This window comes from Cucurbita moschata, unplaced genomic scaffold (assembly GCF_002738365.1).
Source record: "Cucurbita moschata cultivar Rifu unplaced genomic scaffold, Cmos_1.0 Cmo_Scf00027, whole genome shotgun sequence".
NCBI lineage: Eukaryota > Viridiplantae > Streptophyta > Magnoliopsida > Cucurbitales > Cucurbitaceae > Cucurbita > Cucurbita moschata.
Genome location: NW_019268543.1, coordinates 809,961 through 831,394, shown reverse-complemented (window position 1 = coordinate 831,394; position 21,434 = coordinate 809,961). Strand labels below are relative to the sequence as shown.

Genomic DNA, 21,434 nt, shown 5'->3' with positions numbered 1-21,434 from the left:
ACCAATTTAGGGCAAAGCAAACCCTAAATTTCTCCAATCTTTTCCTTTTACTTCATGTTTATGTTTGTTCAAAAGAAAAGGAAATGTATGTCCAAAAGAGTGACACTTGGCGGCATCACAGTGCTCCAACTTTCTTTAATCTCTACTCTAATTTCGCTCTCTTAAATCCCAATTAATCTCTTCCTTTTTCTCTCATTCTCTAATTCTTTTTAACCATTTCCATATTACACGAACCCAATTTCTTATATATAAAAAAAAAAAACCACCTGGGTTTTCTTCACTAACTCTGAAATGGTTGAAGGATTTGGTGTTCAGAGAATGTTGAAGGCTAAAGCTTGGATCATCAGAATCAACCTTCTCTTCCTAGCCTTCTTCTTGCTCCTTTACGTCGCCCTCCTCCTCCATCCTTCATCTTTCGCCCCGTATTCTCTCAATTCCGTGTCGTTCGTCTCGTGTTCGCTGCGTGAATGCCATCCCAAGGTTAGGTGAGCTAACTTAGTAGTTTTTGTGCTGTTATTTGATGAAATTAACAATGTATTGAAGGTTTGTTTTAATTGTGTAGATGAAGGTAGTTTTGGAGGAGACTGAGCCAAGTTTGGCGTTGAAGTCGAAGGGGAATAGGAATATGACCAAGTTGGAGATACCAATGAAGCTTTGGAAGGAAATGGGGAAATCAACCAAGATTGGGATGGTGAATTTTGATGAAGATGATATCAGTGAATGGGAGTCCAGTTTTGAAATCATACCCATTGCTTTCCAAAAGGTGTTATTAAATAATCTCTTTTAACAATCCATTTACAATTTTTTTTTTTTACTCACATTCTTGTAATTAGGTGTCCAAATATTTTGAGTGGAAGGATTTATTTCCAGAGTGGATTGACGAAGAGGAAGATCTAGATGGTGCATCATGTCCAGAGATTCCGGTACCTGATTACCGGAGTTACCAAAAAGTTGACCTGGTAGTGGCGAAGCTGCCATGCCGGTACCCAGAGGCGGAGTGGGGGAGGGACGTATTCCGGTTGCAAGTACATCTGATAGCGGCGAACGTGGCTGCGAAGAAAGGGAAGAGGGACTGGTTTTCCCGGACGAAGGTGGCGTTTTTGAGCAAATGCCGACCGATGATGGAGGTTTTCCGGTGCAATGACATGATCGGCCGGGAAGGAGATTGGTGGTTTTATGAGCCGGAGATGAATAGATTGGACCAGAAGATTTCATTGCCTATTGGGTCCTGTCAATTGGCTATGCCCATTTGGGATCGAGGTATGAAGATGGTTGCTTGATTACTACGTTAAGAGTTAGTTGAGTTTTGGTTGAGAGTTTATATTTGCTTCTCTTCACACGGTCCCCCAACCAAATCATTTGTGTTTTACTTCCAATTCAAAGTAATATCAACTACCAAATTAGTTAGGTTAGGAACACATTTTCTAATATTGAATTATAAATTATTGACTTTATTTATTTATTTTTATTTCGTGAGAATAAGCTCTCATATTTTTGTATTTGGTTTCACAGTAGACTTCATACTAATCCAGATAGTATTTCTTTCTTATAAATCATTCTTAATCTTTCTCTTCATTATGTAAAAATATGTTTAATATTTTATTAGGCATAAAACTCATTTTTTTTTAAAGATATATTTTTTTTTAATATATTAAAAATATGTAGAAATACCCTTAAATATTAATAACAATTTAAAATGGATTTAAAAATTTAGAGTAATTTTAGTTTTGAGTGCTGACGTGGATATTAATATTATCTCCATTACAGGAGTAAACAAAGTGTACGATCTTTCGAAAATCCAAAGAGCAACAAAGACAGTGAAACGAGAAGCATACGCCACAGTAATCCATTCGTCGGAAGCCTACGTGTGCGGCGCCATAACGCTAGCTCAAAGCCTCCTCCAAACCGGAACCAAACGCGACCTTATCCTCCTAATGGACGACTCTATCTCCATGTCCAAACGCGCCGCCCTGGCCGCCGCCGGGTGGAGGATTCGGATGATAACCCGGATCCGAAACCCGCGGGCCGAGAAGGACTCTTACAACGAATACAACTACAGCAAGTTCCGGCTGTGGCAGCTGACTGACTACGACAAGATCATCTTCATCGACTCCGACATCATCGTTCTTCGCAATCTCGACCTTCTCTTTCACTTTCCACAGATGTCCGCCGTCGGCAATGATAACTCCATCTTCAACTCGGGCATTATGGTTATCGAGCCCTCGAATTGTACGTTTCGGATCTTCATGGAGCGACGTGACGAGATCATCTCATATAACGGCGGTGATCAAGGTTAGCTAACTCATACTTCACAAAGATATATATTAGTTTAGAAATGTGTCTAGTTTATTACTAACATTTTTGAGTTCTTTCCTCACGTGAAATTAAAATCTATAATAATATATTTCTAAATCTTAAAATATTTTTAATAAATTTTAAAATGGTCAATCTTGTGTCATATTTCTTAATATTTTTTTTTAAGTAGAATAGTAGTTATTGTATCTATTTGATATATTATTTTTTATTTAAAAAAATATATAAGCGGGTACCATATTAAATCATTATTGAATCTAAAAAGCTTATAAATTAACTAATTTGGGCATGTTTCATATCAAAATTATCATTTTATTCATATTGTATAGGATTTTTAAACGAAGTGTTCGTGTGGTGGCATAGGCTACCACGACGAACAAACTTCTTAAAGAATTTCTGGTCAAATACGACACTAGAGAAGAGCGTGAAGAACGAGATGTTCGGGGCTGATCCACCAAAGCTTTACTCCATCCATTACTTGGGGTTGAAGCCATGGTTGTGCTACAGAGATTACGACTGCAATTGGAACATAGATGACCAGCGAGTTTACGCTAGCGATGTGGCTCACAAAAGGTGGTGGAAGCTACACGATGCCATGGATGACAACTTGCAGGCATTTTGTAAGCTCACAAAGAGGAGGAGGATCGAGTTGGATTGGGACAGGAAGATGGCTCAGAAGGCTGGCTACGAGGATCAGCATTGGAACATCAACATCACAGATCCTAGACGGATTCATTTGGTTTAAAGATCACTAATAATTTGTTGTATGTCTATTTTTCTTTTTTCTTTGCATTTTTCTATAATTTCTGGTGATTTTTTTTATGCTTTCTTTTAGTATAATTTATGTGTGAATAGCTCTTGGTTAGTTCTCGAGAGCTGTGATTTTACACAAATGTACGTGGTTTTAGACCTTGTATCACTTCTTGAATAATTCGATTTTCTTTTAGAGATTTTCTAAATGGTAGAATTTAATATTTTTTTACGATACATATTGAGTCTGTCTATTTAGGAACGGGTATCACATATACTAATCTTACTCAAAAATAACAATAAAGTGTAAGTGTTTTTGTGTATCATGATACATTTTAATTTGAAGTCTATTCTAATTTAAAGTGTTTCTTGTATATATTAGTGAGAAACGATTATCAAACCATCCTAAGTGTTAGATTTCAAAAATATAATCAATCATATATGATATTCGAATTTGTTATTAAGAGGAGTAGGATAACCATGTATAAATGCCTAAATAGAAAGTGCCTAAATAGAAAGAACGGAAACCTCATGCCACACGGTTTGGCTCCCTAAATTTGATGAGCAAGTTTGAGTTTGCATAATCTAAACTCAGTTTTAATTATATAAAATTAATTTAACATTTAATTTTGTCAAATTTTATACGATTTTGAATCATTAAAAGTTTGGTTTGGTTAATTAATTATATGAGTTTTAAGCTTATTGTAAAAGTAGAATAAATAATGAAGGAAATACAGAGAAGGGGTTGAGAGAGACTAATGGATGATGTCCACGGGAAGAGGAAGAGGTGGGAAACTCCACGCGCCCTCCGCCTCCCATTTTTGTTCTTTCTATTCTTAGCTTCGATTTTTCCACCTCATTTTCATTCTTTCTTAACAAAATAATATCCTTAAATTTCCACTTCTCATTCATCCGGTTTCATTTTCAATTCCATTTTCGTCTCTGGTACGTTTCTCCCTAATTTACCTCTCTTGTTTCTTATTTGCTATTGCTGTAATCGCTTACGAATTCTTCTTGTTTTGAAATTACTATCTTTCGATTATCATTCACATTGTGAAACTGTGAATTTTAGAGCTTTTGTTGGAGATGCATTATGTTCGTTGAAGAGTTGTATCCATGGAGGTTGTTTGATCTTCTTTGTTCGATAATTTGAGTTATGTTTCTGAAATTTTTACATCTTTTTTTATTTTAATTTCGTCCTGTGTACTATAAATGAATGAACAATTTGGTTTCTTCATTGTGATAAAAGCAGACTGGGAAGAATAATTAATTGAAGATTTTGGCGTTAGAGAAGTTAGAATCTCTATATAGAAACTAATTGCCAGTTGAGGCGATTATTTCGATTTTGAATCAGAATTTTTACCAACTGCCTTTTTTTTATGTGGATTTTCAAGAGTTGGTGGATAATTTTTCTGATCTCGTTTATTTCTTGGTTTGCTTTGGAACTCGTGTTTGTATCGCCTTTCCTACTTTCTCTTTGAATCGGTGGTGCAGCTGTTAAACGTTCAATAATGGCAATTCAACTCAACGTGTAACTTCAACGGAGACATAGGATTTAAAAATGACAGGATCTGAAAGTGAAGCTCCCACTGTCATTGCTTCCAATACACAGATAGACTGTGAAGGTGGAGGTCCAACAGGTCCTGTTGCCAATGGAGTAATATATTCTGCTCCTGTCGCCAATGGAGTAATATATTCTGAAAGTCCTAAATTCTTTCCTACCAAAGATCCACCTTGTGTAATTTCTGAAGTTGTCCATGATCACGACAAAATCACTGTACATTCTGTCTTCTCTTCTAACGTTTGATTTTCAGACCATGATGTTGAAAAGGTTCTTGTTGATGAGTCTGTTCTGCTGCAGGAAAAGGGTAATCACGATGCAATGGATGTTCATTCTCCCAATGATCTCAAGCAAGGTGGTTTAAATAGAGGTTTCATTGAAACCAAGGCACCTATTGAATCTGTAAAAGCCGCTGTCTCTAAATTTGGAGGGATTGTTGATTGGAAATCACGTCGACTCCATTCTATGGTGGAGGTATTTGTGTTTTTGGCTTTCTTGTCCTTTGTTTTCTTTTTGTGCATAGAGTGAGATTGGCACCATTATATGGACATTGTGGATCTGTATTTTTGTTGGGAGAGATGAAGAAACATGACTGAATATGTTCTTAAGTATCTCGTCACGTTTCAGTGCTAAGTTGCCACAGAAATTCAGAGAATTGTTCAATGTGTATGAAGAAAGATGATTGAATTTGTTCTTATTGGTTGTGGACTGATTAGCACATTGCATATAATTTAGGCTTGTTCCTTAACATTAGGATCTTTCAATATTTCTAAGGCGATTGAAATGTCTTCTGTTTCCTGCTTCTACAGAGAAGTAAGACAGTGGAGGAAAGACTTGAGGACGTGCATGAGGAGCTTCGTAGGTGTACGAGAGCGTCAGAGGAAGCTGCCAAGGCAGAATTCCAAGTGCTGAAGGAGCTCGAAAGCACTAAACAACACGTAGAAGAATTAAGGCTTGCACTGGAGATTGCTCAGACGGAAGAGCAACAGGCAAAACAAGATTTAGAACTCGCCAATCTTAGATTGGAGGAGATGGAGAAAAGAATCACGGAGGAGATGGAGAAAAGAATCACCGAGGAGAATAATGAGGCTCTGGCCAAGGCACAGCTTGAGATGGCCATGGCCGGGCATGCTGCTGCAGTTTCGGAACTGAAAGCCATTAGAGAAGAATTGGAAGTACTACGTAACGAATTTACTTCCTTAGTGACCGAGAGAGATTCCGCTGTGAAAAACGCTGATGATGCTCTTGCTGAGTCTAAGGAAGGTGAGAAGGCACTAGGGGAGCTGACTATGGAACTGGTAGCTTTAAAGAAAGCGTTAGAGTCTGCCCAAGCTGCCCATTTAGAAACAGAAGAACAAAGGATGGATGCTGGCTTGGTCAAAGAGCAAGATTGCTTCAAATGGAAGAAGGAGCTCGTTGACGCAGAAGAGGAGTTTTGTAGACTAAATATGCAAATTCTGTCAATTGAAGATCTTAAATTTAAAGTCGATACTGCCTCAACTTTATTATCGGATTTGAAAGCCGAAATGTTGGCCTATATGAACTCGGTATTAATGGAGGAGACAAGTGATGTACAGCACTTGAAAGGTGAAATTTCCGAAACTGGGAAGAAAATAAGTACTACACGATCAGCGATTAATTCAACAAAGATGGAACTGGAAGAAGTAAAGCTCAACATAGAGAAAGCAATGGCTGAGGTAGAATGCTTGAAGATGGCTGCGGCTTCACTAAAATCAGAGCTAGAAGTGGAGGAATCTATTATGGCCACCACTAAGAAGAGAGAAGCCAGGCATTCTGAGGTAGCTGCATCATTTGAAGCTGAATTGGATAACATGTCCGAAATAGTTGTTGTTCAGGGAAACGTAAGAGAAGCTCAAGGAAGTAGTGGAATCCTGACCAATCAATTGAAGCAAGCAGCAGAGGAGGCTGATCAGGCCAAGTCACTTGCTCAGATGGCTCGTGAAGAGCTGCAAATGGCAAAGATAGAAGCAGAGCAAGCAAAGGCAGAATCAAGAGCAATGGAAAATAGATTACTTGCAGCTCAGAATGAGATCGAGGCTTCCAATGCTTCAAAAATGTTAGCATTAGCAGCAATCAAGGCACTAAAAGAGAGTGAGGCCTCTGAAACTGCCAGAGAAGATTCGCCAACCATAGTAACTATTTCACAAGAGGAATACAATGAACTCAGTGAACGTGCCTGCGAGGCCGAGGAGCAAGCCAGAATAAGGGTGACAGAAGCAATTTCACAAATTGAGGTCGCTAAGGAATCCGAGGCAAAAAGTCAACAAATGCTGGAAGAAGTTACTCGCGAACTAGTTGCCAGGCAGGAAGCGCTGAAAGCTGCAACGGAAAGGGAGACTGAGGCCGAGGAAGGAAAGTTAGCAGTAGAACAAGAGCTGAGAGTACGGAGGGCAGAACAAGAGCTGAGAATACGGAGGGCAGAACAAGAGCAACAAAGGGAGGACGATAAAACTGGCCATGAAGTAGCAGTCCCTACAACAAGCCCAAGAATAAGCATTGAAGTAGAACAATCAACAACTGGTGACCAAGCAGACCATTCTCCTTCTCCCCAAGAGGATCAACAACCGGTGACCAACCAAACAACTGGTGACCAAGCCGCGGACCATTCTCCTGCTCCCCAACAACAACTGGTGACCAATCAAACAACTGGTGACCAAGCAGCAGACGAGTCTCCTGCTCCCCGAGAAAACCAACATCTGATTGGTGACCAAGCAGCAGACGACTCTCTTGCTCCCCAAGAAAACCAACATCTGGTGGGTGACCAAGCTGCAGACGGTTCTCCTGCTCCCCAAGAAAACCAACATCTGGTGGGTGACCACGCTGCAGACGATTCTCCTGCTCCCCAAGAAAACCAACATCTGGTGGGTGACCAAGCTGCAGACGATTCTCCTGCTCCCCCAGAAAACCAACATCTGGTGGGTGACCAAGCTACAGACGATTCTCCTGCTCCCCAAGAAAACCAACATCTGGTGGGTGACCAAGCTGCAGACGATTCTCCTGCTCCCCCAGAAAACCAACATCTGGTGGGTGACCGAGCTGCAGACGATTCTCTTGCTCCCCAAGAAAACCAACATCTGGTGGGTGACCAAGCTGCAGACGATTCTCCTGCTCCCCAAGAGAACCAACTAGTGATCAGCCAAACAACTGGTAACCAAGCTGCAGACGATTCTCCTTCTCCCCAAGAGAACCAACCAACTGGTAACCAAGCCGCAAACGATTATCCTGGTGCAGACAATTCTCCTACTCCCCAAGAGAACCAACAACTGGTGACCAGCCAAACAACTGGTAACCAAGCTGCAGACGATTCTCCTGCTCCCCAAGATGACCAACAACTGGTGACCAGCCAAACAACTGGTAACCAAGCTGCAGACAATTCTCCTCCTCCCCAAGAGGACCAACAACTGGAGACCAGCCAAACAACTGGTAACCAAGCTGCAGACGATTCTCCTGCTCCCCAAGAGGACCAACAACTGGTGACCAGCCAAACAACTGGTAACCAAGCTGCAAACGATTCTCCTGCTCCCCAAGAGGACCAACAACTGGAGACCAGCCAAACAACTGGTAACCAAGCTGCAAACGATTCTCCTGCTCCCCAAGAGGACCAACAACTGGAGACCAGCCAAACAACTGGTAACCAAGCTGCAAACGATTCTCCTGCTCCCCAAGAGGACCAACAACTGGAGACCAGCCAAACAACTGGTAACCAAGCTGCAAACGATTCTCCTGCTCCCCAAGAGGACCAACAACTGGAGACCAGCCAAACAACTGGTAACCAAGCTGCAAACGATTCTCCTGCTCCCCAAGAGGACCAACAACTGGTGACCAGCCAAACAACTGGTAACCAAGCTGCAGACGATTCTCCTACTCCCAAAGAGAACCAAACAACTGGTAACCAAGCCGCAGACGATTCTCCTGCTCCCCAAGAGAACCAAACAGCTGGTAACCAAGCCGCAGTCAATTCTTCTGCTCCCCAAGAGAACCAAACAGCTGGTAACCAAGCCGCAGACAGTTCTCCTGCTCCCCAAGAGAACCAACAACTGGTGACCAGCCAAACAACTGGTAACCAGGCCGCCGATGATTCTCCTGCTCCCCAAGAGAACCAAACAGCTGGTCACGATGCCGCAGACAATTCTCCTGCTCCCCAAGAGAACCAACAACTGGTGACCAGCCAAACAACTGGTAACCAAGTCGCAGGTGATTCTCCTGCTCCCCAAGAGAACCCAACGATTGGTAATCAAGCTGCAGACAATTCTCCTGCTCCCCAAGAGAACCAACAATTGGTGACCAACCAAACAACTTGTAACCAAGCCACAGACAATTCTCCTGCTCCCCAAGAGAACCAACAACTGGTGACCAGCCAGATGACAACCGGTAACCAAGCCGCAGTTGATTCTCCTGCTCCCCAAGAGAACCAACAACTGGTGACCAACCGAACAACTGGTAACCAAGCCTCAGACAATTCTCATCCTCCCCAAAAGCCAAGGGGAAAGGAAAAGCCAAGCGGAAAGGAAAAGCCAAGCGGAAAGGAACAGACCCATAAAGGCTTGGGTAGAAATGAATCATTGTCAGAAACCAAGGATGGAAAGAAAAAGAAGAAGTCATTCTTCCCCAAAATGCTAACATTGTTAGGCAAACAGAAGTCAAGTCGAAATAAAACTACATAACATGTTAGTCTCATGACAACACTCTCTTTTTAATACATAAATACCATTTAAATCATTTTATTGAACAAGCTTAGCTCCCTCTGTCTTGATAATGTCTTACCATCTCAACTCTTTCAACTATATTTGGATTGATCTTCTTTTCAACTATATTTGGATTGATCTTCTCTGGAAGGTGAATGCTTATTTCTGTTACCGAAGACTTTGGAATATAAATTCAAAATCTCACAAGGTTTCACAACCAAGTGTAGGACAAAACTTCATATTTCAAGGTTACAATGTAAGAATGTATTTTATATAAACATAACCTGGTTGGTATTCTTTTTTAATTTGCCTTGAGCTAACTCTGGATTGGTTAAAAACGTGTAACAGCCCAAAGTAAATATTGTCTACTTTAGTCCGTTACGTATCACCGTCAGACTCACGGTTTTAAAATACATCTACTAGGGAGAGGTTTCCACACCCTTATAAAGAATGTTTCATTTCCCTCTTCAACCGATATAGAATCTCACAAAACGTGTCCTATATCAATTCTAGAAAGTCTGATTGTAGAATCTCACAAAACGTGTCCTACCCTATTTTCATTCTAGATCACCACCACAATATTTTCAATATTTACACAAAAGGTTGTATTTGCTCACTATTTTTGTCATATTTGTAATCTTTCATTCTATTGATTTGTTTTCAACCCCTTTATTTATCCAGTTAATTATTTTTAATGAATTATCTTAGATTACATTACTAAAGACCATCCCATATCAACACTTGAAAAGCTAAAGCAAAATATTAGAGCGATAAAACAATAAAGGTTCGATGGCAACAGAATTGATAAATTTATTATATGAACTAAAAATTCTCCTTTAGGAGAAACTATGCTCTCATAATACATTTGTTGAAGAGCTTTGTAGAAATTACATGGTATTGCAAACTAAGTGAAGGACTTTTCCTTTTCTTTTTTTTTTTTTTCTTTTTTTTTCATTTTTTTTTTCATTAGTGATTTTATATATATATATATCACCAGAGCCACCATATTTAATTGGGGGTGGATGGATCTCTAGCTTGACACTCACCAAATAGGCCAACTCAAATTACACAAGGACAAAAGAGAGAAAAAAAAAAAAAAAAAAAAAACCCTTTTGGGCTTACTCAAATGCGGCCCATTTTCACTAAGAGGACCCGATTTGGGCTATAGTGAAATGAGGCCCAATATCAGTTTGATAATCTCCAGAGTCTGATAGGAAGCCCATCCCTAGGAACTGGAAATGGGCCATGCTCAATCCCATCTTTCTGTCCTGCTAATTCCCACCTGCAACCAATCATATTTTTCAATCAATTAAAATATTTATAATATATATTTTCATGATTTAGAAGGATAAAAAGGAGAAAAAAATAAGGACCTGAATTTGGTGACTAAATGGTGGATCATGATCAAGATTTCAAGCTTGGCAAGGTCATTACCAGGGCAGGCATGGACCCCACTGCCAAATGGAATGAATGTATTGGGCCTTGGAGCAACCTGATAGAATCAGATCCCTCTTTTTAGTTACAAAATATTGAAAAATTAAAAATTAAAAAAAAATAATAATAAAATAAAATATTGGGGTAATTGAAATATACCTCAAATCTTGAAGGATCAAATTTGTGAGGGTGTAGAAAGTAGTCAGGATTGTGATGAATATTCCTGAACAAAGGCATTACTTTCCAACCCTTTGGAATTAAATATCCTGCCAAATAACCAAACAAAAATAATTGAGGAATCATCGAACCTATCTACACCTCACCCCTAATGTTACTATTCACAACTATCTACAATAGTATGATATTGTCTATTTTGAACACAAGTTCTCATGACTTTACTTTTAATTTCTCTAAGAGTCCTAGTAACAATGGATATGTATTCTTTATTTATAAATTCATGATCATCCGCTTAACTAGCCAATGCAAAAATCTGTTCCAATAATTATGAACATGTAAAAGGGAGGACATGTTACCATTGTATTCAACGTCGGTCACAGCTTCTCTAAATGAGAAAGATATAACGGTCGCCATTCTCAAGCTCTCCAACACGACCTTGTTGGTAAATGGCATGTTTCGTGTGTCTGCCCAGCTCATTGCTCGGCTCCCCTCATTAATGGCTTCTTGAATTGCCCTTTGTTCCGCCTACAACCACCTCAACATATTCATAAATACATATAAGTCCTACTATATTGGAATTAGAAGCTGTTGAGGACTGAAAATACACCACGTTTGAAAGTGTAGTGAGCAGTAATTAGGGTTACCTTGACTGCTTCTAGAATTTTGTCATTATCGTGGAGATATTTAACAACCCAAGTGAGAACACTGGCGGTGGTGTCCTGAGCCGCAAACAGGACTCCGATGATGTTGTCGGCGATCTGGTCGTCGCTTAAGCTTTCTCCTTTTTCATCTCTCCATTTTAGGAGACACGCCAACAGATTCTTCTCCTCTAATTCCTTTCTCTGCTCCCTTTTCTCTGAGATTATACAGTTTATGATCTCTCCCAGTCTGTTTCTTGCCTTTGAAAAAGAAGAACAGAGAGATAGAGATTCTTAGAAAACAAAAATGAGAATCTGAATATCTTTGTGCGTGTGCTTTTTATTGACTTACTTTAAGTGCTTTTTTGTAAATGCTTCCGGGAAAGTTGGTGGGGAAAGAATTGTAGCCTTTGTTCACTATGGAATAGTTCTTCAATAGTTCGTCTCTGTAATTGGCGTTCTCCAAATGCCCGAAAATTACCAGAATTCCGACTTCAAAAGAGAACTTTGGAGAGTGAACAAAAAAAGAGACAGCAACAAGAACAAAGGCTATGAAAGTCAGCGAGAGACAGAAAAAAAAAAACAAAAAAAACTAAAATTAAACAATTGATAAGGAATAATTGGTCCCCATTTGATTGAATTAAGAACACAAAACTTATAGAAAGCTCTGTTTTTGTCTGAGTATACGGAGCATCTCTACCCCAAGTGTAAATTAGATTTTTTTTTAATATTATTAAAAGAAAAATAACACATATTGAAGAGATTCATTTACCTTCTTCATTTGATGGAGAGTATTGATGAGATGGCCATTGAGCCACGAGGGCAATGTAGAGATAGCGAGGGCGTGGATGTGAGGGACCAAGGTCCGAACAGGGTCCGGTGAGAGGGAGCTTTGGATTAGCTTACGAAGGCGCAAATGGGTTTCACTTTGGTGGAAAAACAGAGCCGATGGTCCGATGAGTCGCTCTTTGCTTTGTGGGTATGTGGGTTTGAAGAGATGAGCCTGTGTGACGAGCACGAAGCGAGCTGCCTCGGGAGTGGTCAACATCACACAGGGACACCCATGAATGTGAGTCTTGAATATCTCCCCGTACCTGTATTAAATTTTGAATTAAAATTCAATAAAGAAGACCAACAAACTGAGTATTAGTAGTAGTAGTAGTAGTAACCTTTTTTGTTTTCTAAAGAAAAAGGTTAGATCTTGGGAGTAGAAATGAAATGTCTCGCCAATTAGAGGCCAGCCCATTGATCCAGGAGGGAGTTTCTTGTTTGGAATCCTGTTGTTCTTATGAATTTTCCAGAAAAAGCAAAGAAGAAGAGGAAAAAAGATGGAAATGAGTACAAAAGTTGCAGCCATTTGAAGCAGTTGAAGAATTTGAAGATGAAGAAGAAGAAGAAAGAGTATGGTAAGAGGGAGTGGGAGGAAGAAGGGGTTTATATAGGAGAGGAAACGAGAGAGGACAAGCAACAAATGTCGTCCAAAGATTTGGTGACAACTATGCATGCCTACGCACTATAGAGTCACCCAAGATTAATGCATATTTAATTTCTTTTTTCTTTTTTCCTAAATTTAATTTTTTTAAAAAAATGTTATATTTAACCAAATATATCCATACATTAGGGGAATAATGCATAGTTTAAGACTTTAATTGGCTGGATTAATGTAATTTAACTAATATGTCACAAATTTACACATGGGGTCCGTCAGATTATATCTCAAACATAAAGGAATCGAGTCAACTTTCTCCGCTGTGGATGTTGGAGTCTGTGGCCAACTTGTCATGGCTTTGATTCAACCAATGCTTCTAAGCCACGTGTTCTCTGGATAACTAATTCCTTTTCAATAGGTTGAAGGAATATCCAATAGCCCATGTGTCTCTTTCTTTCTTTCTTTGTTTTTTTTTTCCTCTTCCATTTAAAAGCTTGAATTCATACAATTATAATTCTTATTAACATATTCCATTGTTCATGAATTAAAATGAAGGTGTATGGTCTAAATGTGATTATAAATTATGAAATAAAGTATTAACGTTCACCGTTTAAAGAGGAAAGGTTTCTTATAATTCATATGAACGAGAAACAATTTTTAGGGTAGTTATGGTAGGTCATCAAAGGACGGCACCGTCCTCTTTTATTGTAAATCTGTTTTAATGACTTTTAGCATTGATATCGCATTGGTTTCTAATTTCATTGTTCTTGTTTATTAATATTTACTGTAACATGCATATATATATATATATATATGTATAAAACAATACAAATTTAATATTTTTTAAAAATAAAAAAAGTCGTATATTTAGTTTGAATGCAGTTGGAAAAAAGTATGAGGAAGAATTTGTTATATTCATGGTAGAAAAAGGAAAAATGAGGGCAGTTTGGAGTTTGAGGCGTAGAGGAGACCTCGGGGTTGGTGGAAGTGGCATCCAGCTCACCAAAGTGGGGCCCATGATGTATCAAAATAGATCAATCCGCTGTAAGAAATTGATTCTCGTGGGGACCACTGACAGGATTTTTAAGACACGTGGAACTCGTTGGAACCAGGAGATCACTGACCTCCCTCCACCCTATTATTAAATACACTGGATTCATTGAATAAATATCTTTTTAGTTTCTGTGTACTTTTAATGAACTTTACAAAATGGATTTAACGGTTAATTTATTGTCAAAATTTATTGCATTTTTTTGGAAACATTTTTTATTGCTCGAAAATTAAATTTAATTTTGGCAATAACGATAAAGAAAACATTACAAACTGGAATTAGATAAATAACAACAAACAAAACATCTTATTATTAAGAAAATTGTGTCATAGTTTCGAAAAATTGAGGTTAAATAAGGACCCAAATAATTTAACTAGAAAATAAAAAAAATAAAAAATCTAAATAAATGTAATGCGTCATTAATAGGATATTAGTTTATTTAGTTTTGAAGAGAGTGAGATTATTTATTTATTTACAGAAAATATTGTGTAACGAAGTGATAATAATTTGCTTATAATTTTGTCTCTACCGTGATTTGTTTTTTTCTTTTAGAATAAAGATTCATTTTTGGAAATTCTAAAAACTAGGGTTTGAAAGGAAGAACACGAAAATAAATATATACATTTGACTGTTCCTAGTTTGATTTTTAGTAGTGTCACATGTTTAGTGGTTCCTATTTTAAGAATCTGACAAAAATAAATAAATAAATAAAAATAAACAAATATATATATATATATTCATTTTGAGGTTTGATTTTTTCACTAATTCTTTTAAGATTATATGGTCATCTATGTTTTGATAGACAAGACATATATGAAGGGAAGGACAATGTTAAATAGATGGGTTTGAAGAAGGACATGGGAAATAGGAATTTGAAGTAGAGGACATGGCTATGTCACTGTACACTTAAAAAAAAAAGGCTTTTTTTTTTTTTTTTTCTTTTTGTCTAAGTTCATGTTGGCACAAATTTCAAGGACTAAAAGTATCATCAATTATTAGTCATAAAATTGGGTTATTTTTTTTAGCCATAATTTTATATAATCAGAGACTTTTTATTTATTTGAAAAAATTATTGAAACTAATTTTAAAAAAAAATCCATTATTGATTTGGAATGTTGAAGCAAAGATACCATTTTTGGAATTTAATGTCGAAGAGGAGAAAAGAGAGAGAATTTAGTTTTCGTAATTTTTAGAAACGAATAAAAAGGAAAAGGGGAAAAGGGTAAGTGATGGACGGGATGGGCCGCCGAAGGGATAACAATGAATGGATCAATGGCCCAAAACAATTTTTTTTCTTTCTTTTTAATTTATTAATTTTTGAGTTTGGAAGAAAGGACAAAGGATATTGTAAAGTGGGAGTAAAGCATAAAGGCAAATCCTCTTCAGTTTTCATATTGCGTTGCGTCAAACTTACAACTACGGGATCTTCCAAACGCCATTTTTTAAAAAAAAATTGTAATTTTTTTTATTTATAAAATTTGAGAATTTAGGCGTTATTTCCAAGAAATTAGATGTGTAATACGAAATAAGAGTTTGATTTGTATTAATTAATACTATGGATATCGATATTCTCTAAGACTTTATTTCTAAAGTAAATTCGATATTCTCCTCTGTCTCTCTCTTGAAAAGAACATATTCTTTTTTTTGTCAAAAAAGGGCATGATCCTAAATTTCTTTGTTCTTTTGAGTCAAAAGAACTCAACCCCTCTCCTTAAAAGAGCACAAGATTCTCCTTTATTCTTCGTGGCCACCCATTGGCCAATTATTCAATTTTTGTTATTACACAAAATGGTCTTCATTAATGAGCGAGGAATAAATTAGAAAAAAAATGGATCCTATAAATTAATGCCACAAATTTCACTTCAAAGATTAATTTTGATTCAATCTCAACTATATATTAATGGCGTTCAAATGGTTAGATAATATAGTTGATAATAATATTTATTCTCATTACTTTATTAAAACGGTATAAAAAATTATTGTTAAACATTACCTATAGAAATACTTATATAATCAATAAATTATATCTACGAAGGGATCATTTTCACTATTATTAATGATAAAAAAATCCAAGTCTTGAAGTTTTTTTTGTATTTTTCTTGAAGCTTGCTTTTAGATATTTACTTGGAAATGAAGGTCTACAAATTGTCCTGGTTGTACTTTATTTCAAAACGATATATCTGAATAATAAAAAATAAATAAAGAGCAAAAGACAAGCTGGAAGAAAATGGATGACAGAGGGGAAGACATGAAAATGACAAAAATTATAGGGAAAAGGACGACCAATTCGGTTTTCATCACACAAAACTTAAATCATTTTATTTGGTGTACAAAAAAAGTAATAACCTTTTTGACTTAGATTACTAAATTATGATTGCTTTATTGCTTTCTTATCTTTGTTAACTTTTTATATTATCCACATGAAGTAAAAGACAAAACTAATAGTAAAATCTTCTGAAAATATTATTTTTCATAATATTTCAACTTCAAATAATTGGTTGAAAATTATTAGTCAAAATTATAACTATAATAGGTTGACTAATTAAACTATGCTCAAGTCAAAATTATAATATATTATAATAATTTTCCTTTATGTATCCTATATGCAATTTTTAATCGATCATGCAATCATAAGATTCAAAAGGATTACTAATCGTCAAAACTTGTAAGAATTTCATAAGATTTTGACAAATTCAAACGCAAATCCAGTGCTACTCCCAGTCCTAAGTTCAAGAAATCTCAAAACAGAGATTCGAAATGATATTAACTTGAACAGGAACTTTAACCGACAAAATTGCATCAATCCACAAAGTGTTTACAATGTTAAAAGAAAATAATAGGAATCATGATGATGTCAAGAAGAAAATAAAAATTTTGATCCTATTGAACTCGATGATTATTTTGCTCTACAGTTGTAATGAAATATAACAATATCCAAAATGGAAGGAAACTAACTTTCTAACCTTCAATCCTGATCATCTTCATGTACCAAACTGCGGGCAAAACTCATCTTGTGTATTTTATATTCAGCAGAATTCACTCGCATAGAATGGGAATTGATCAGAAGAAGAAGAAGAAGAAGCAAGACTCATCACTTATTCTACCTGCTTTTGTTCAATTTCTGGTATCACTGTTTCTTGCAAGTCTATTCGACCTGACCCAACATGGAAAGTTGTTATTAAATAACTACATGAAATGGTAGAAATTAGAATACATATCAAAGCTCAATCAGTTTGCAGTGTTTTTCAGAAGGGAAAGGGGAGGAGAAGAAAGCCATACCCAACAAGGAAACTAGAGATGGGGTTTTTGATGATGTGTTTGAATGCGTATCTGGACCTGTAAATTAGAGTTTATGTTAACATGCTGTTGTTTATTATCGTAAAAAACCATTGTCTAACTCACCGGAGGAGCAGAGTAAATAACGCTTGAGCATAGCTCAACTAGCTAAAAATTTGTTTTACAAGTATACTAAAAAAATTCTCCATTAAAAAAAAAATGAAAAAAGCACTTGAGGTCAGATTTAGAGTGCAATATTTATATGGATAGATCCTCCAAATGAGCATCATACATTGTTCAACTAACATGCAAATGAATATGAGAAGAGGAAGTGATTCAAGGAAGTGACATTATATTGTTCATTGTACCTGTACCCTCAAGTGATTTGACGTTTGACTTCTTGAAAGTAAATCCAATGAAATTCGTATCTTTCGAAGTTAGCATCTGATACGAAAAAGGAAGAGGTTGAAGGAAAGAGCACATAGCATAAAATGAGCAATCAAGCACAAGTAAGTAGCTCAAGGAATAATAGAGTATGAACAGGAGGTGTGCAACTTTCAAAGAACTCGCTGAATCAAAATGTGAAATAACAGACGGCAAATCAATAGGCCCAACACATCATCATCAATAAGTTCACACAGAAGGTTAAAATTCATGTGTGAACCAGACACAACAGCTTTGCAAGAAAGCATTCTAAACTATCATTCTTGCTGGAAGAATATGTTATTACCTTTCTCCAAGGTCCAACAGTTGGCATTTCTGAGGGAGGGTCTTGAACCTGCATTTTGGGGGAGGGGAAGGAGCAGAATTTTAGTACAATAAACTCAGAGCAACAGATTAGAAAGCCTAAAGGTAGGGGAAGAACTTTTAAAGTCCACCTCTACACCTCAATGGAGGTTGAAAAAAATTATGTAAAGAGGAACACATTCCACAGCATCTGTAAATTATGATAGATGATGACAAATAATCCCATTACAGACTCACACTGAGTACTTGTAAATACAAGTACTATGACAAGCTAGATATGTTATGACTCGGTTATAATTCTTCAACCTTTGGTATGGAGTTACAAGAGAAATTAACAAAACATGAAGTTAGAAGCTCAATAGAAAGTGGAGGGGCCGGATTTAAGTAAACTATTGCAGGAAATGTAGGCCTTCAATGGAGTAAATTTAGACGTGGTGGAAGGAAAGAAGTAACGATATAAATGAATAGAAGCATTAAAGGATTCTAAAGATATCAGAACTATCAATTGGGTGCGAGGTTTATTGTCATGCTCACCTCAGGAAACTTCTCAAAGTTCTGAGTGTCTAGTTCTCCAGTGACAGTTGGTTTATATGCAGGTTCCATTTCATACAGCTTATCCCACTGAATCCCTTTGAACCATGGATGTGCCTGTCAGAACAATTAATTAGATGAAATGAGCTGCTAAAAATGAAAGATGTGACTACAGAATAAGAGTTTTCACTGTATTTTATTTATTTATTTCCAATTTGGAAAAACTCAAAGGACTGTTTCGTTTGTCCTTTGTAATAGAATAAATAAAAGCTATTATTCTCCATACTTGACATACGTTAAAAGGAAATGTTTTCTTTGAAGAGGCTTACCTTTATTTCTTCTACTCCTCGTGTTCCCAACCTTGTTTCAACATCACAAAGCAAGTGGCTGATCAGGTCCTTGGCTTGCTCAGAGATTTTTGGTTCCTCGGGAAATTTCAGGCAAGTTCGCCAATTTATTATCTGAAAGAAATCCATATGAACGACATTGTACTTCATAAACCAGAAATAAAATAGCCAACAATACCAAACAGATTTTACCTTGCGGAAGGTCATCCTTGGATCATCAGAACAAAAAGGAGGATAACCAGCCAGCATCTCATACATAATGGCCCCTAATGACCACCAATCACACTCCATTCCATACCCTTTCTTAAGCAATACTTCAGGTGCCATATAATCCAGGGTCCCAACAGTTGAAAAAGCCTGCAGACATAAATGACGTGATTACAAATTTAGTAGTCATGTTTGAAAAAAGAAGGAAATGTTTAGAGCAGAAGATAAATCCAATACCAACGCACGACGATTACGCTTCCACTGTTGAATTTGTTCTTTCGGCATCATCCATTGGGATCCATTAGACTCAGTATGATCTTGACCTTCACTTTTGGTCTGCTGGGCAGTTAAGTCTTCGTCATTCAAAAGTATACTTGAATACTTATCATCCAGAGGCTTGCACAAACCAAAATCTGAAAGCTTCAGATGACCATTTTTATCTAGGATCAAGTTATCTGGTTTTATATCCCTGTAAGTGAAGTACTGTTCAAGTAAGAGTAAGCTCCAAGATTCACTTGAATATAGCATGTAATTGTCCGAATTCAAGCTAAGAAATCTGACTCTAGGAGAAAACTCTCATGTCAGTATGAAAAGGACGGCTACAACTTCCATTATGATCAGAACTACAGAACTACAGACACGGAAGCAAGGTATAAGGGATATACCTATGTATATAATTGTGCTGATGAATTGAATGAATAGCTAAAATGCTCTCTGCTATGTAAAAGCGAGCAACATCCTCGGACAGAATGTCTTCTCTCATTAGCAATGTCATAATGTCACCACCAGGTAAATACTCCATAATAAGGTATAAGAACTCAGAATCTTGAAAAGAATAAAAGAGTTTCACAATGCACCTACTATCAACCTCTGCAAGTAAATTCCTCTCAGATCGAACATGCTCAACCTGGAACATGCAAAAAGAAAATTCCTGCGTTCAATTATGTAATTATTCTCGTGGACACGCTGACAATATCATTATTGCACTATTAGTAAGTCAACGCGAAGAAATTTCTGGAGCAGAGGTGTATCTTTGACAGAGTACAGTAATAACAAGTACATAACATTCCCAATTCACCTGCCCACGGCTAAGCATCTCTGATTTCTTCAGCTTTTTCATGGCAAAAATTTCCCCAGTTCCTTTTGCACGACATAATCTAACCTGCATATACATCGTAAATAAGATTAGATACCACAGAAATCTTAGGACATTCTTGTACCAGTTTTAGTAGAACTGAATCTTTAAGTTTAATGAACAACAACTAAGCAATTGTCATATGTGAAGTTCAAGCACAACGAAAAGAGTTCAAGTTGCTGCAAATAGCGTTGTCAAATACCTCGCCGAATGCACCTTTACCGATGACTGTTAATTGCTCAAAGTCATCGATTCCAACTTTACGTCTTTGCAGTCTCATAAATTCTGTTTCTCTGCGTTCCAAGTTCCTCAGCATCTCTTCTTGTTCTTCTGCCGACATCTGAGCTTCTTGCACTCTTCGTTGAAGCGTTCTCCGTCTGCAAACACAAAAAGATAAATTAAAGATCGTCATACGTAGATTTTAGGCAATAATGTCGGAGTTCCAATACGAAATCGACGACGTTTTTCATAATTTCTTCTCAGAGTCAACACAAGTTCATAAAATTCACCGCAGACCATAAAACTAAACATGGAATTAAAATCAATAAAACGATCACTAAAAGAAATATCCACAGAAATATCATACCTGTCCTTGCGATCTTGAAGACCTTGGAGATAGTTCTTGTAATGATTCTCAATGAACTGCTTAGCAGCGGCGGCTTTCTGCCTGGTCACCGGAGACGAAACAGACACATCGGGGCCCAAATCCAATCCGCTTCGATCCGACTTCATGTTCAGAGCCCCAAGCCTCACAGTCCCATCACCACCGTCCATATTTTTCCTCTCTAAACCAAATCAACTTCAATTCAATCGGCAAGCTCCCATTCACCCAAATTCCACGAATCTATACAAGTAGAAGAATCTTCTTTCTTGCGCACTTCAAGAAGAGAGAGAGAGAGAGATCTGGGGGAAGAAGCAAGACAGAGCGAAGACAGAGAGTAAACGAAAAATGATCTATGAACTGGCACACACATTATATATACACATATATATGGATTGCAAGGCTGTCTTATATATTTATACGATTTGGCTGTGGGGCTCCGAATTGATAATTAAGAATTTTCCTTTTTTTCTTAGGGTTTCTTCTTTTTTTTTTTTTTTTTTTTTTTTTTTTTTTTTTTTTTTTTTTTTT

At 37.1% G+C, this 21,434-nt stretch overlaps 4 protein-coding genes across 9 annotated transcripts; 2 read left to right on the top strand and 2 right to left on the bottom strand.

Annotated features, from left to right (window-relative positions):
• The first annotated feature begins 226 nt into the window (after positions 1 to 226).
• Positions 227 to 3,272, top strand: LOC111462855 (UDP-glucuronate:xylan alpha-glucuronosyltransferase 2). 2 transcript variants are annotated; one of them, XM_023106631.1, is made up of 5 exons: positions 227 to 480; positions 563 to 763; positions 834 to 1,260; positions 1,768 to 2,292; positions 2,643 to 3,272. In XM_023106631.1, exons 1-5 carry the CDS (start codon positions 292 to 294, stop codon positions 3,056 to 3,058), a joined length of 1,758 nt encoding a protein of 585 aa, XP_022962399.1. In that variant the 5' UTR covers positions 227 to 291; the 3' UTR covers positions 3,059 to 3,272. The 2 variants fall into 2 exon arrangements, with proteins under 2 accessions (XP_022962399.1, XP_022962400.1); XM_023106632.1 differs by having other exon boundaries at positions 354 to 485.
• Positions 3,273 to 3,750: 478 nt separating this feature from the next.
• LOC111462881 (protein WEAK CHLOROPLAST MOVEMENT UNDER BLUE LIGHT 1-like) lies at positions 3,751 to 9,364 on the top strand. 5 transcript variants are annotated; one of them, XM_023106675.1, is made up of 4 exons: positions 3,751 to 4,008; positions 4,558 to 4,840; positions 4,925 to 5,098; positions 5,434 to 9,364. In XM_023106675.1, the coding sequence occupies exons 2-4, from the start codon at positions 4,625 to 4,627 to the stop codon at positions 9,307 to 9,309; spliced, it is 4,266 nt and encodes a 1,421-aa protein (XP_022962443.1). In that variant the 5' UTR covers positions 3,751 to 4,008; positions 4,558 to 4,624; the 3' UTR covers positions 9,310 to 9,364. The 5 variants fall into 5 exon arrangements, with proteins under 5 accessions (XP_022962443.1, XP_022962448.1, XP_022962447.1 ...); XM_023106680.1 differs by lacking the exon at positions 3,751 to 4,008 and having other exon boundaries at positions 4,070 to 4,840; positions 5,434 to 8,018; positions 8,655 to 9,364; XM_023106679.1 differs by lacking the exon at positions 3,751 to 4,008 and having other exon boundaries at positions 4,071 to 4,840; positions 5,434 to 7,313; positions 7,881 to 9,364.
• A 756-nt stretch (positions 9,365 to 10,120) lies between these two features.
• On the bottom strand, positions 10,121 to 13,005 carry LOC111462760 (abscisic acid 8'-hydroxylase 3-like). Its single transcript, XM_023106488.1, has 8 exons — positions 12,749 to 13,005; positions 12,352 to 12,673; positions 11,932 to 12,084; positions 11,586 to 11,840; positions 11,298 to 11,466; positions 10,924 to 11,030; positions 10,704 to 10,822; positions 10,121 to 10,612 (listed from the first exon to the last, which is right to left on the bottom strand). The coding sequence occupies exons 1-8, from the start codon at positions 12,934 to 12,936 to the stop codon at positions 10,516 to 10,518; spliced, it is 1,410 nt and encodes a 469-aa protein (XP_022962256.1). The 5' UTR covers positions 12,937 to 13,005; the 3' UTR covers positions 10,121 to 10,515.
• Positions 13,006 to 16,822: 3,817 nt separating this feature from the next.
• On the bottom strand, positions 16,823 to 21,403 carry LOC111462759 (serine/threonine-protein kinase tricorner-like). Its single transcript, XM_023106487.1, has 12 exons — positions 20,889 to 21,403; positions 20,505 to 20,679; positions 20,246 to 20,329; positions 19,833 to 20,074; positions 19,405 to 19,636; positions 19,153 to 19,317; positions 18,943 to 19,074; positions 18,617 to 18,730; positions 18,066 to 18,113; positions 17,704 to 17,779; positions 17,339 to 17,395; positions 16,823 to 17,213 (listed from the first exon to the last, which is right to left on the bottom strand). The coding sequence occupies exons 1-12, from the start codon at positions 21,074 to 21,076 to the stop codon at positions 17,155 to 17,157; spliced, it is 1,572 nt and encodes a 523-aa protein (XP_022962255.1). The 5' UTR covers positions 21,077 to 21,403; the 3' UTR covers positions 16,823 to 17,154.
• Between the last annotated feature and the right edge of the window lie 31 nt (positions 21,404 to 21,434).